This window comes from Piliocolobus tephrosceles, chromosome 18, assembly GCF_002776525.5.
Source record: "Piliocolobus tephrosceles isolate RC106 chromosome 18, ASM277652v3, whole genome shotgun sequence".
Lineage (NCBI taxonomy): Eukaryota > Metazoa > Chordata > Mammalia > Primates > Cercopithecidae > Piliocolobus > Piliocolobus tephrosceles.
Window position 1 is genome coordinate 21,133,917 of NC_045451.1, and position 14,814 is coordinate 21,148,730.

Below are 14,814 nucleotides of genomic sequence, written 5' to 3' on the forward strand. Positions count from 1 at the left end.
CACTGGGCGGAGGTGGTGGGGTGAATGAGGTCCCGCCCACTTCCACGGCCCACAGGGGCAGTAGGAAGCTGACCACTGTCGCCCATCAGCCCTCAGGTTTCTAGCTGGGAGAAGCGCCCACAGGGGCGGCTGTTCTGGGTCTATAGAGAGGAGGCAGGGCTGCCCCAGCAGAGTCCAGGGCCACACATGAGAACAAAACCTGGCCCTCCAGGCCCACAGTACTGGTCATATCTGGATTGATCAAGGGCAAGAACCCCGGGACTCACATAGAAAAGGAGAGCGTTAGACAAAGCAAGGCCGGCCCTGCAGGGCCACAGATTCCGCGATCACGTGATTCGAGCCGCTGACACCTGGGCAGTCGGCAGCGCAGAACCTTCTGCCTTTAGCCTTGGTACTCAGTCTGGACAAGGCCAAACAGGATTCGGAACTCGACTCCCTGATTCCAGCAACAGTATTTAAAACTCCCTAGCTAGGGTATTGCTTAGACACCACCCGAATCTGCCTTTAATCACAGGAATGCGGCTCTCACCCATCCCTCTCGGCCCTATTCAGTTTCAGTCTGCTCTATTTGGAGGTGTGCTTGCTCTAGTACCGGACACCCCTTCCAAACTCATTTGTCTGCAAGTAAGCCCTTTCCTCGGAGAGGAAAAAAGGCTTACTCCAAGAACTGAGGTGGGGAGTGGGCAAAAATGTGTGGAGGAAACACGGTCTTCCCTCACTATTCCAAAGGGGAACTGTGCAGCAAGGCTGCAGAGCTGCGAGGGAGGGGCCTGGAGCCCCGGGAAAAGGGCACATCTGAAAAGGTAGTTTCTGGGGACACCTGGCCAAGAAAAGGATGAAGTTTATCACAGCCAGTTCAAACACCAAGGCAGTAAGACCAGCAGAGGACCTGGAAGAGCCACAACCCCTTGTGGGAGTCTGTGCTTTGAGTGGGCCTGAGAGGTGACACAGGGACAGTCTCTGACCTTCACCCGGAAGCACCGAGGGCTCAGGATGCCTCGTCCCCAGGGGGCCCCTGGGAAGTGAGGGCCACTATGCCTGGAGGTGACAGGAGGGCTCCAGGTACCCGAGACTTGCAGCCCAGCTGGGAACTTTGCAGAGGAAAGCGGAGGAGGCATAGGAGCAGCATGGGGCACGGTGAAGGGGGCTGGGCAGGAAGGAACACAGCAACAGGCTAATTGGGGAGACTGACCTTTTTCCCAGTGCGGCCTAAGTTCAGCCCTAAAAGGTTCCCAACAGGGACTCCCCCTTCTTGCTCTCTTGAGCCCCCACTGGGTGACAGCTGGGCACTGCGGCCTACTTACCAAGGACTGTGTCTTGGGTCTTAAGTAAACTCATGCTCAAATTTTTTCCAGCCCATTCAAGTCCTATAAATGATTCCTTAGAGATTCTATAGCCTGAGCTCTCTGGAAGCTGTTTTGAGAAGTGTTCTCTCCCAGAAAGTGGTTTCTGTGTTCTTACCTCAGGAACCTCTTTGAACACGGCTCTGAGGGCCAACCCCGGGAAAGCTAGTGTCAGAATTCAGGACACCCACGCTCACCGCAAACACTTTTACCAGGAGCTTCACCATCTCACAAGTGCCTAATGTCTTGGACTTCAGAGCAGGTTAAAAGCTTATTAATCTAGTGACTGTGTCATTGATGTAATTCGTTCCACCATGTGTGGTTTTAAGAAAGAACATACAAATATTCACAGTCCAATTGTGCCTCCCATGTGTACTCGTAACTCTGGAGGAGGAGGCAGGAATTCCAGGTACTGCCGACAGCTTCCTGGCAAGATGCCATCCATTGTTAATGGAAAAAGACAAACTGCAAGAAACCAAAGACTAAATGATGTCCCGCTTCCCCGCTATCTCCTCTGCCCCAACGGGATGGGTTAAGCACATCAAGAGGAAGCTCAGTACTAAAGAAAAAGGGAAAATTCTCCAGGAGTCTGAGATGATCTGAGCGGAATGAAATGGCACGAGGAAAAATGTCACCGGGTTTGCACAGGGCAGTGACACACAGTCGGGATTTTTTTTTTTTTTTGGGATGGAGTCTCGCTCTGTCGCCCAGGCTGGAGCACAGTGGCGCGATCTTGGCTCACTGCAAGCTCCGCCTCCCGGGTTCACGCCATTCTCCTGCCTCAGCCTCCCGAGTAGCTGGGACTACAGGCGCCCGCCACCTCGCCCGGCTAGTTTTTTTGTATTTTTAGTAGAGACGGGGTTTCACCGTATTAGCCAGGATGGTCTTGATCTCCTGACGGTCGGGATTTTGACAGCACCTTTCTGAGAAGCAACTTGGGGATTCATTATTGAATCTCATTAACTCTCACACAAGTTGAGGGCCAGGCATACAAAGATGCCTTTTGAGGAATAGACTAACATGGATTATACAAATGTTACATAAAATCATTAATTCTCAAGTTTAAGAAGAAAACAAAACAGCAGACGGATAAGAATAAATGTGCATCCTTTTAGTAGGCTTAAGCCATGTGTTTTGGGCAGACTTTAACTTTTTTTTTTTTTTGAAACGGAGTCTCGCTCTGTCGCCCAGGCTGGAGTGCAATGGCATGATCTCGGCTCACTGCAACCTCTGCCTCCCGGGTTCAAGTGATTCTCCTGCCTCAGCCTCCTGAGTAGCTGGGATTACAGATATGCGCTACCACATCTGGCTAATATATAGATATTTTTTGTATTTTTAGTAGAGATGGGGTTTCACCATGTTGGTCAGGCTGGTCTCGAATGCCTGACCTCAGTGATCCGCCCACCTCAGCCTCCCAAAGTGCTGGGATTACAGGCGTGAGCCACCATGTCCGGCCAGACTTTAATGTTTTTAAAAGGGTGGAGCTTTTAGGGAGATGAAGGAAATGAACGCACTATAAATCTGCAGGCATTTAAACCCCTCTGAAACAACTGGTGCATTCACAAAGAAGTTTTAAATCAAACAACCCATAATACTTGATGTAGAAAATGTTCCAGCTTCCATAATTCTTTATTAAATATTTGACAAGTTGCATCGCTTCTTTACAATGACTTCATTTCGTCACATCAGTCTTTTGCTGTCAGGAAAACAATCTACAGTTTCTCTTTAGATCTCTCAAGAAAAAAGAAAAGCGAAAAGGATTTGTTCTTCAAGAAAACTTTTCCTGTGTGTATCAAATTCAACCATATTTTAAAGCTACTCTGATTGTGAAATGAGCATTATTCATAAGTTGTCTTAAAAAAAATTCAAGGTAGTTTGGTTTTTACCACTGTATCAAATAGTACTTGGCTTCCTATTAGGTGGTGGGTTTATAATAAAAAGTTATGACACATTGATAATTTATTCGGAATGCTTGAAACTTTTCACCTTAAAAGTCACTGCTTTTTTCATGTTTCATTTGATGATAGATCCTGAATTACGAAATGACAGCAAATTAACATCATCTTCCTAGGGTTTTCTCAGGCTCCAAGGGTCGAAATTCGCGGGACACAGCTTGGAGAAAACTGTAGAAGGGACTAAGCTCTCACCCCCTTTCGAAACCAGATTACTGAATAAAGGTGTAAAAATGCTATACAAATATATACAAATATATTTGGACAGCATATGTACGTATATATGTATATATATTACATACATAGTAGTAAAGGAAGAACAAAGTCACGCAAAGTTAACATGAAGGAAACCGTGACAATCTCGGTGAAATTAGTCTGAGTGAAAGGGGAAAACTGGCTTACATAGGAACACAGATATCTGCAGACACGGAGTTATACAGAGTTACGGTCACGAGGAAGGCTTCTGATGCACTGGTACGGGGTTGAGAATGCAGTGCACGCAAGCTTAGGTGCCAACAGCAATGCTATTCCTTACACACATAAAACCAACGAACAGAAAGACATGCCTTTAAAACATGCGTTGCTTTGAGTGGAACATCTTTAACAAACGACGGATGTTTAATGAGAGGTTTGCTTGGAAAATTTCATGCCAACAGGAAGCCACCCTTTTTCTAGAGACCATTCTCCAAGCTCCTGTCTGAATGCTACAGCATTTTCTCTGACATACTGAGAACACTCTGGGGTGGGGGTGTGCGTATGCAAATGTACAGACACTGTTCATTAAGGCTTATATAAATTAAAAAAGTGGTCCAAAGAACATCACATTTTTTTCCCCCGTTTTAAAATCTAAAGTACAAAGTGGAGTTTATAAGGATTTGTTTTTTAAAAACACATCTCAGTCCTGAAATTGGCAGCTCTGACATGACTTATCAGGATGTACCCCAATGCCTGAATGACAGAGGTAGCAAGTGATCTTTGGGGTCGGGGCAAGTCAGGGAAACAGCAGGCCAGGCAGTTAACCTGCACAGCGGCACCCCCTACTGGCAAGGCAGAAAATGATACCAGACAGCGCCTCCCACCTCTCCCTGTAAGTACAGGGGTGCAGGGGCAGGGTAAGGAGGACAGAATTAGCACAGTGGGTAGGGGCTGCAGAACTGATTAACCCAGGCTCTCTTTATATATTTTTAAATTTCAGAGGTGAGTACAAGACTCTTAGAAATACAGGAGTCGACTGTTAATGGGTAACTGTTAGAACAATTAAAAAGTTGCTGTGTGTGAACCTGGCTTTCGAGAGGGCCACTGTGGCTCTGGCAAGTGAGCAGCGGTGCACACTGTCTATGCAACAATGGGAGATGTAGAAAACGGTTCAAATGTTTTGCACACTGTTTCTCAGAATCTGTCACTGTGAGGCCGGGTGCGGTGGCTCATGCCTGTAATCCCAGCACGTTGGAAGGCTGAGGTAGGAGGATCACCTGAGGTCAGGAGTTCAAGACCAGCCTGGCCATCATGGTGAAACTGTCTCTACTAAAAATACAAAAATTAGCCAGGCCTGGTGGCGGGTGCCTATAATCCCAGCTATTCGGCGAGGCTGAGGCAGAAGAACCACTTGAAGCCGCGAGGCAGAAGTTATAGTGAGCTGAGATTGAGCCACTGAACTCCAGCCTGAGCTACAGAGCGAGACTATGTCTCAAAAATATTAATAATAATCTGTCCCTTTGTCCTTACATGGGAGAAATAATACACGCCAAGTCGCTCTGTATCCCTCATTGTCTGAATTCAGGGAATAGCTGATGTCACCTGCTGAAGGGTCCTGGAAACAAAAGTCAAGTGTCTTACCTTTGTTCTTGTGATTTGTTAGAGGACTGGCTACAGAGAAGCATAAACATTTCAGGCAAAAAGGAAAAGAGCACTGAAGCTGGGAGTACACTGTAACACAGAAAATGAATGCCTCATTGCTGCCGGCTCCGGGACCAGCGGTGGAGAGGCACAGGCTGTTGGACCTTCGTCCCGCCAGGCGCTCTTTCCACGTCCTTCCTCGGGCCAACAAGGGGCAGGAATGGAAATAGCCAGGACACACAGGCAGCCGTGATAACTGATGTTAAGAAACCTGCAATAGGCAGTGCATGAACTCTGGCACGTACTTCTCAGCCTCACGTAAGTGGCCCATAATAATTACAGCTTCAGCAGACAACTAAAGAAACTGCATTAAGGTGATTTCTCTGGCTATAAAGAGAGCCCAGCCTGCAGAGCGGCGTGGCTGCTGCGACCTCTGGGATAGGCAGCACTGCCCTCTCTCCCCCAGGGCTACTCACAGGGCAGGTCGGGGCCCAAGGAATGGCCCAGCAACTGCTCCTCACCCAGCACAGAGCACACTGTCTTTCCTGCCACCTGCAATTATGCTGTGAAGATGATGGGGCGTGGTCATCATGATTCAGAAGAATCAAGATCTATGACCATTTTAGGCAAAGAGAGAAACTTCGAGAATTGCTGAGGACTAGTGAACCTTGTTTTGCTTTTTTAAAAAAAATACTAAAACCCCACTTCAGCAATATTTAGTTGTCATTTAAATTAAGCTGGTATTATTAAGGGGTTGATGAACTGAGGTGTCACTCACAATTACTGCCTTCCAAGAATTCATGGGGTGGATTTCAGTAATTCTTGTTTGCTTCTGGCTTAGAAATTGTCAGAATGATTTTTCTTTTATACTTTCCAATACTTGACTTAATATGCATTTAGTGACTATTCTGTTTTTTTCAATACATAGTTTACAAGATGACAGAAGAATCCCAGTTCTTAGGCTAGAACTGGATTTCTCCCTCTACAATTACACGATTACTCTCAAAAACCAAGAAAGCGTACTGCTCAACTCAGGCTCTGGCATGATTCTTAAAAAGAAAACTGACTCTAGACTACAGGGGCTTACAAAAAGGGGATTTTTTACCACTGAGACATTTGTTATGTTAACTGTAGGGGAAACGTCTCACCAACAGTCAAAACCAATGAGCAGGATTTTTTTTTTTTTTTTTAAGTTACATAGCATCTAAGTTTTCTGATCACTACCAGGTACTTTTCAACCAATAAGAAAAAGGAACCAACACTCAGCTCTGTAGAAATCTACCTTCTTTTAGAAACCTCAGGCCTCTGCACCCCTTCAGACAACTCATTTACGACGACAACCTTCCATGGCTTCTCACATGCCACCCAGGGCACGGTAAAAAAGGCAATTTCTTACACAGAAAGGTTCTTTTTATGTAACAAACGGACCTCCCCAAACCACAACTCTTTTGTCCTATTGATGACTGGCATGAGATCAAATCTCTAGTGTCCCCTAAGACAGGGTCTAGGACAACACAGGTTAAAAAGGACAATGGGGTCGTTCAACTCCTACACTACCTCAGGTGTTTTCTCAAAGCACGACAATTCTGCAATGGAGACTTACACGTGGAAAAGAATCAAACTATGCAGGTACCCTCAGTCCTCTGCCACTACCAGCTCAACAGCTTGAGCTCAGAGGATCAAGTCAAGTCTCTGTCTCACTTTTAATCTAGCACACAACAGACACAACTCAGGCAGTACATGGTATCGAAGCATGCAACAGGTCATTGGTAACAAAACTCAGTTAGATTAAGTGTACATTAAATAAATCTTTGTAGTTGAGTAGAAATCACAAAACAGTTGGTGAGGACAGGTCTGTAGGCTCAGCTTTACATCCAGATTTTTATACACCAGCAGCCAGATTCACAATGGATAGATATTGCACCGGAAAGAAGTGTGCAGGGAAAAGAAATCATCATCACATTTAATGTTCATGATAAAAAAATAAAAACAAAACCAGACATGACTTCCATGTAGTACATAAAGTGCCTTCAGAATTGGTGCATTTACAACAAAAACTGGTTATTTAGCTACCATTAGCAAACACATACAAACAGGAGACTGAACAGATCTGGTTTCCACAGTTTTGAATCAAGCAGTGCCAAGTTTCATTCAAAATGTCTCTACTACAAACAGCGAAGAGGAAATAGAATAAAAGATGACTGTACAGCGCCAGGAAGGGCTAAATAATTTCTCTGATGAGAAATGGGAGTCCAACCCTGTCTCAAATGTGTTAGAGCACATGTAATTACTTCTAAGGAATAATGGTGTGATTCCTTTCAAGTCAACACAAAATTTGTCATGCTATGTTACAATTCTCTCGGCCTGTAGCTATTAGCTAAATTTGTACAAAAAAACCCCAAAACAAAAACATAATATCCAGTTATTCATTCTGAGTATGGAAAAAATTATTATGTCTAATATTATATTGGAAATTCTCTCAAAGTACTTGTCTGTAGAAGGTTTTTGGACAAAAATTTGCCTTCCAATTCTAATAAAGTAGAGGGTGGAGGTGTCAGAGACTTCAAAAATAAAAATGTCATTGACATTAAGCCTGGTATGAAAGTGGAATATAAAAAAAAAAAAAATGCTCACTTTTCCAAGTACATGAGACGTCTTTAATCATAACGAAATAAAATCTGAAAATCGGTCTAAATCATTTTAAAAAGTAAACATGAGTTGTAATACTATACCTGTAGAGTGATTAATTCCATTCATTGTCATTAGAAAGGATGTAAAATATTTATTAAGGGCTTTGCCTGCAGAGGCACAACATAAATAGCATAAGTCCTCCTGAAATGTAATTAGTGTACACATCAACCAGTTGATAATTTGTGGTGGGAAATGCAGAAACTCAAGCTGGGACCAGGTTCCCACATCCGAACTTGGACGAGTGCAAGGCGAAGGCTCGGCTCCAGGGACCATGCCTGCAGCTGCTCTCTGCCATCGCCTCTGCAAAAGTCTGTTAGGCAAATGCAAAAGTGCAAGCAGAACTTGCTTGAAGAACAAACACCCCCGAGGCAGAGGGTGCTTAATCCACCCCTTCAAATCCTTGAGCATTTTCCACGGCCATGAGAAGTTTCTCTCGTAAATCTTCAAAGGTTTCATATGGAGGTAAGTCAAGGCGATTAAAGCTGCAAAAGGAACAAAAAGTATAGGTGAAAAGCCACAACAACACTTCCTAGATCTGGTTAATAGGGCATGGTGTTTGAGTAAGAGAATAAAAAAGCCTTAATCAACAATTTTGATTACCTGGAAAAAAAAAAAAAAACCCAAAAACCTCTAGCTATGAAACATCCACACTAAGTAAGCTCTTGTAATTTGCAGAGAAAGAACATTTTCGAATGGTCCATGAAACCTCTGCTGTAGTCAGATGCAGATCTTGGAACAATCCTGGTGGGAAGGGAAACATGAAAAGCAAAGTAACTGGCAACATTTCCAAACTCTTGGACCACAGAGTTGATGCTTTTGGAGTTACCCACGAATTAAGACTGTGTCTGTCTCTAATACTATTACTTATTCCACACTAGGCCTCAAGCCAAGTGCTTTTCTCTCTATTAACTCACTTCATTTTCATCACAACCCTATGAAGCAGGTCATGTTATCTCCATTCTGCACAGGAGCTCCTGGAGCAGAGACAAGGTTCCTGAGGTCACAGTCTTTGTCATACGGCAGACCCACAAATAGAACCCAGGCTGTCCGGGGCTCCGAGACACCAGTGCTAAGCTACCTCCTCTGATCAAAGTCAGGCAAAATTGACATTTGCTATGCAAAGTTGCGTTTAGAAAAAGTCCCTACATATCTAGAGGCTTCAGATGGGGGCGGCAACTGCAAATCGCCCTGGCAATAGTGAGGGTTTTCAGACAAATGGATGGCCTCTGTGCTTCTGTGACATGGGGAAACTGCACACAGGGGTGCCAAGTGGATCGGATCAGTGGGCCTGGCATACAGCAAATGCTCAATTACTCAAGAGATAGTATCAGTGTGAACACCTTTCAACATTTACTGAATGTCTACATGGGGCTCAAGACCAGAGCCTCTAGCCACAGAACCTGCACCTCTGTGTGTGTGTGTATGTGTTGGGGGGTGGTTGCTGATGTGTATCTGTCATGAAAATGGCATGCACACTTGCCACAGCTCATTATGACATAAGAGCTCAAGTTCACGGAGTGCTCACCATGCCCCACCAGTCTTGTCTCAATGTTATGAACCCTGGCAACACCTTGTAAGGCAGGTAATGCTTCATCCCTATTTCACAGAGGAGGAGTTTGAGACACAGCGGGGTTACGTAACTTGCCCAAGGTCACACGGGGTCAGGTACAGCCCCGGGGTGCTCCAAAGCCCAGCTCTTGAAGTGCACTTGTGCTGTCTCTGCCATGAGTGCTCACACTGTCTGTGTTTAAAACCGCCCCCTCCAGGTATTGATGTGTGATTCCAGGAACGAGCAAAGTAACTTCCTAGGTTTTAAAAGCTAACCATTCACGCGCTCGCTTCAGCAGCACTTGCACATACACTAAAAGCTAACCATTGTCACAGCCACAGAAAAGAAACAAATACTGTAGAGGGCCCTTTAACAACCCCTAAATGTTGAGTAAGTCCCACTGAGTTCCACTTGGATTCTCCAACAGCTCCTAAACACTAAAAGACAAGAGAATAACACTGTGCTTCTCAAACTGGGGTTCTCAGAGACCCAGGAATCCTAAAAGAGTAAGTACTAATAGAGGCTTTTCACTTTCTGTTATCATATTGATAAAGACAGGACTTCACATCTACAGATGGCATTTAAAAGAGGCTTTCACAGAAAGTGGCTTCAGGCTTTTCAGCTGGGGTTTCACAGTCCTGGGCCTGCAATCCCTATCGGGGTCTCAGGCCCCTTCTTGAGGATCTGTGACCATTTTTTCCCTTTAAAAAAGGTCCGTAGATTATTCAGGTTTGAGAAACACTGGAATGATGAAGAGAGAGGCAAAGACGGGAGGTCAAGATCTGAGGTTCTGAATCACGCTGCTTAATGCTTCATCATTTTGCATCTCCGTGTTATCTGTAAAAAGGTGGGTCATAACATCACCCAACTCTCAGGACCACTGGGATGATGGTATGAGTCAATCACATCAAGTGCTTAGCACCATCCGCAGAATGAACTGAGTGCTTGGTGAGTGTGAGTTCCTATCATTTCAGAGGTCAGGACACACGGACCTGGCTTTGGTCTGCACTAATGAGCCGGGTGACCTTAAGGAGCTCATTGTCCTCAGAGGGCTTCGGCGTCCTCATGTGGAAGATGCATGGGCTGAACGAGATGATTTTTGTTTGGATCTTCCTAAAAGGGCAGGTGAGCCTGTGATTCTTAATGAAGAGTAATTTTAAATGTCTGAGTAGTGACCTTTTACAGAACAATGAAATGATGTCCTTTGAATGTCAGACACTCAATGGTCACCACTGGAAAGCTTAATGAAAGGTACCCTCATCACAGAGAACCAGATCCTTCAGCTTCTGCTCTTCTAGGAAATCAGATTTTTATTTTGAACTTTAACTGTGTATCATAAAACATGGAAGAAATCAAACCTATGTATGGCGAAATTTTAGAGCAGAACTGTTGCCACGAAACAGCCAGTGAAGTTCCTGTTTCCTATGTCAAAATACAGGCAGGGTCAGGTAGGGAGGAAAGCCATTTCGAAGAAACAGCAGAACAGTTCCACTCATGCTAGCCAGTGTTGCTTGCAACTGCCAGTCCCCACCATCCGGGTCAAGTTAGTCTGGAGAGAACATCATTGGGAAAACTACATAGTTGCTTTATTTCCATGACACATAAAGAGGAAGATAAGTTCTGGTAAGAGCCAGCTGGGCTGTTCCCCTCCTGTAGGAGACCTTTGCCCTTACTAGGGAAGAGCGGTGAATTTTCAACCCTGCCAGCCTATAAGAATCATCTGGGGAGCTTTGAAAATCCCACTGCCCGGGTCACACACCAGACCAATGAAGTCCAAATCCCAAGCATCAGTGATTTCTTTAAAGTTCTCTAGATGGTTTCAACACGCAGCTGCGGTTGAGAACCACTGAGTTCAGAGGTCTTATCTGGGAAGTTCTACTTGCGGCAGAATCATGTGGGCTCCGAAATAAAAAAAACAGCTCAATAGTAAGATATGTGTCCCTGAAGTCATGGAGAAACATGGCTTGAATGAACACGAAATTGGTTCACTAATTTGGTTTCCTTGGAAAAGTCTAAAAAGAAAGTGGCTATATCAACAGAGGCAGTGTATCTGGTATAGTGGTTAAGGGTGCCGGCTCTAATTCTGGTAGACCTGAGTTCAAATCCTGTGATCTGGGAATCTGTGACTCAGGTAAGCCCTGGGCCAGCCTTCTGACAGCCCAAGGAAATAACATATCTCATAAGGCTGCCATAAAGATTAAGCAGTGCCTGACCACAGATGATGACTCTGCCCAATAATTTCGCTTTTCCTAATCTTCATCCTGGTTAGTACTATAAGCCTGAGTTCTGCATCACCACCCACAGTCCTGGGGCTTGGCTCAACGCCAGTGCCTTTCATATGGAGGCCAGTAGAACCCAGAAAACCACATATGACTCAGACACTGTTTGGATAAAAGCTCTGAACTACTCAAGCATTCTTCCCTCAGAATAAAGCCAGAGAACCATGGACAATGACTGCTCTGGATATTCATCAATTTTAGGCTGGAGTCAGCTTGCTTTCAAGGCTCTGACAGGCAATGACCACATTCTTTCCATTTGGAGAGTCATGTGAATGGTATGAATGGAAAAAAAAAAGACTACTTTTCTGGAGAGGCAAGGGTATCCCACAGAGGTAAAAAACCTTTCACAGTCGAAAATGTGTTTTCGCAAACACATTTTCATGAGAATTCTCTCCTGGCCAGCACTTCTAGTTTAAGGGAAGGCGTTTCCTGCAGGGAGTGTGTGGTTGCTCGTGTTAGCTCAGTACAGCCAGAGCAGGCTTTGCAGACCCCGTTGCATGAGAAACACAGGGCTACGCTGCTCACCGTTTTCCAGAAGGCCCACTTCCGCTGCTTCCCCAGGAGCAAGAAATGAAGGCTTTTGCAGAAAAACCAACATGAGGGACATGGGAGTTTGAGTTAGCAAGAGCTCCCTGAACCTGGCTTCAAGAAATCGATCCTGTCTAGTCTGCATTTGTGCTGGGTTTCACGCAACTCTTCAGAAAACAACCGGACCCTTCTGCCTCACTGTGTCTCCTGAGAGGGCCTTCTGAGGCAGCCACGCTCCACGCCTGGGCATCCCCGGCCACGCGTCAGCCCTCTTACTCTCCTCCAACCACAGTCACGTTACTGCTCAATTCCAGGGAATTACGGGTTATTCATGGGCATAGAAGGCCTTTGAAAAAGGATGTTTCCACAGGGTATTTTGTCCTAATTTCTCAACCAATTTGAGATTGGAATAAAAACCCGATGTATTTATGGAGGGTGAGAGCTGCCTGCCTCATACATGTATGGTGAACAGCGAAAGCTGCATTACCTAGAATAACGAGGGAAAGACGGCTCAGAGGAGAAATTCCCCACGGCAGGGATGCCTGAGCCCTTTATGTGCCAAACATACTGAGTGCATTACGTCTTTTTTTTTTTTTTTTGAGACAGAGTCTTGCTCTGTCACCCAGGCTGGAGTGCAGTGAGTGGCACAATCTTGGCTCACTGCAAGCTCCGCCTCCCGGGTTCACGTCATTCTCCTGCCTCAGCCTCCCAAGTAGCTGGGACTACAGGCACCTGCCACCATGCCTGGCTAACTTTTTTGTATTTTTAGTAGAGATGGGTTTTCACTGTGTTAGCCAGGATGGTCTCGATCGCCTGACCTCATGATCCGCTCGCCTCGGCCTCCTAAAGTGCTGGGATTACAGACGTGAGCCACCGCGCCTGGTCCGCATTACGTCTTATTAGCACTACTGTACAATTCCTATTTTCATCCACATCACTATCCTTTAATTCTCTAAGCTACTTACAAACAGGAAACAGAGCAATCTACAGCCTCGAGCCCAGCACCATACCCAGCTAAGTAGTTCAAATACTGCTGTTGACGTGCATGTGTTTTTGCCACTCACCATGTGTGAGCTCTGGGAAGTTTCTCAGGACTGCCCCATTGCTCTATTGTAAACAGCTGAGGACCATTGGAACCTAGACAAGAAAAGAAAAAGAAATGTTAAGAGTACTTGGGGTAGAAGAATGAAGGTATGGTGTGGTCTGCAGTCCAGCTACTGTCAGGGCAGGGTTTGCCCCCAAGGGTGAGGTCCAAGACACTGTCTTCTGCTGCAACACTGATATTTAATGTTGAGGGAAGCCAGAGGTCTGCACAACCTCACAGAAAGATCGCATTGTCTCCAGAATGGAATTGCACTAAGTTTAACGAACACAACAGTTATGTGGAAAGGCAGGCAGCTGCAGCCTCTCAGCTGGACCCTGGAAATTTAAACTTCAAACTAGTTTTGGAGGTGGCAGGGCGAATGAAATGTGACCTTCAGTATGCAAAGTAGAGAGTGATTTTTAAATCTATAGTAAACATGGAAAAATTCTGCCTATTGGAGGTGACTTCACAGATCAGTTTACACCATATAAATGACCCTGCAAAACCTAGTGTTTAATGATTTTCTAAAAAACTAAACCAGGAAAAAAAAAGAGCAGCCTTATGGATCTCTTCACAAACCGCCCCCCAATCCCTCGAGGTAGAAGCACCATGTTGTCTATATAAAGTACAGGTAACAGCACTTTAACTGAACTTTTATGGAACCTATGCATGGCACACTGTCCTGAAACAGCCTTCTGCAGAGGCCTGGGCAGCAGGGTTCTTGGGCCAGAGTTCATGCCTGGCTGGAAATTCCCAGGAGGACAACTGAACCTAATGGTATCCTGCTCACCATAAAGTTCGGCAAATCCATTCATAGGTACTCGCGATGTCCCTGTGACAAACTGCAGTAACCGGATACGCTTTTCGGCGTCCATGAGTAGCACAGCCTATGAACAGAGGCAGAAGGTCATTATATCCCCCACGTGACCCATGGCACATGCTGCTGTCATGCAGGCAGGCAGAACTTAATCTTATTTATATTGCAATGTAAGACCTAGACAGTTGACTCTGAAAACTGAGTAGTTTTTTTATGGCCACAATACGAGCTGGCCTCTCTAATCTAAGAGACTGAGTGATCACAACGTCCATCTCTTTCTTCTTCTGCCAACAGGCCAAAATAAATGATATAAAAAGCAAACTCTCTGATGGCACCGAGCTCATGTTTCTGTGTTCGAGGCTTACCAGTTCCCCCTAAGCCAATTATAAATATATAGTATTTAAGATTTGTCATCACGAGAGGAAGCCAGGTTATGAGATGGGATTTCAGACTATAGACATGTTCCCTAGAAGACATCATTTTATCAAATGAAAAAAAAAGAAAAGCCAAACAAAACAAAACAAAAACACACAGGCAAAGATGGGGTTCTAAAACAATCTGTGTATCTTACCTAACTGCATTATTACAGGAATCCAGGTGGCTTTACTGGTAATGTCACTGGGACTATTTAAAACAAGCCAAGTGAGACCTGGACTAGGATTTGAAGACTCTGCATTTTTTTTTTTTTTTTTTTGAGACGAGTCTCGCTCTGTCACCCAGGCTGGAGTGCAGTGG

At 45.0% G+C, this 14,814-nt stretch overlaps 1 protein-coding gene across 3 annotated transcripts in view; it reads right to left on the minus strand.

Moving 5' to 3' along the window:
- Window positions 1–2,944: 2,944 nt before the first annotated feature.
- The window catches only part of NEDD4L (NEDD4 like E3 ubiquitin protein ligase), a 374,753-nt gene continuing 362,883 nt past the window's right edge, over window positions 2,945–14,814 (minus strand). Inside the window, exons 28-30 of one of the 3 annotated variants that reach the window (XM_023218344.3) lie at window positions 14,053–14,149; window positions 13,243–13,315; window positions 2,945–8,304 (exon numbers count right to left, since the gene is read on the minus strand). In XM_023218344.3, coding sequence (XP_023074112.1) covers window positions 8,202–8,304; window positions 13,243–13,315; window positions 14,053–14,149 — 273 coding nt within the window. In that variant the 3' untranslated portion in view covers window positions 2,945–8,201. The remainder of the gene's footprint in view (window positions 8,305–13,242; window positions 13,316–14,052; window positions 14,150–14,814) is intronic. The other 2 variants (XM_023218345.2, XM_023218346.3) reach the window with 2 other exon arrangements.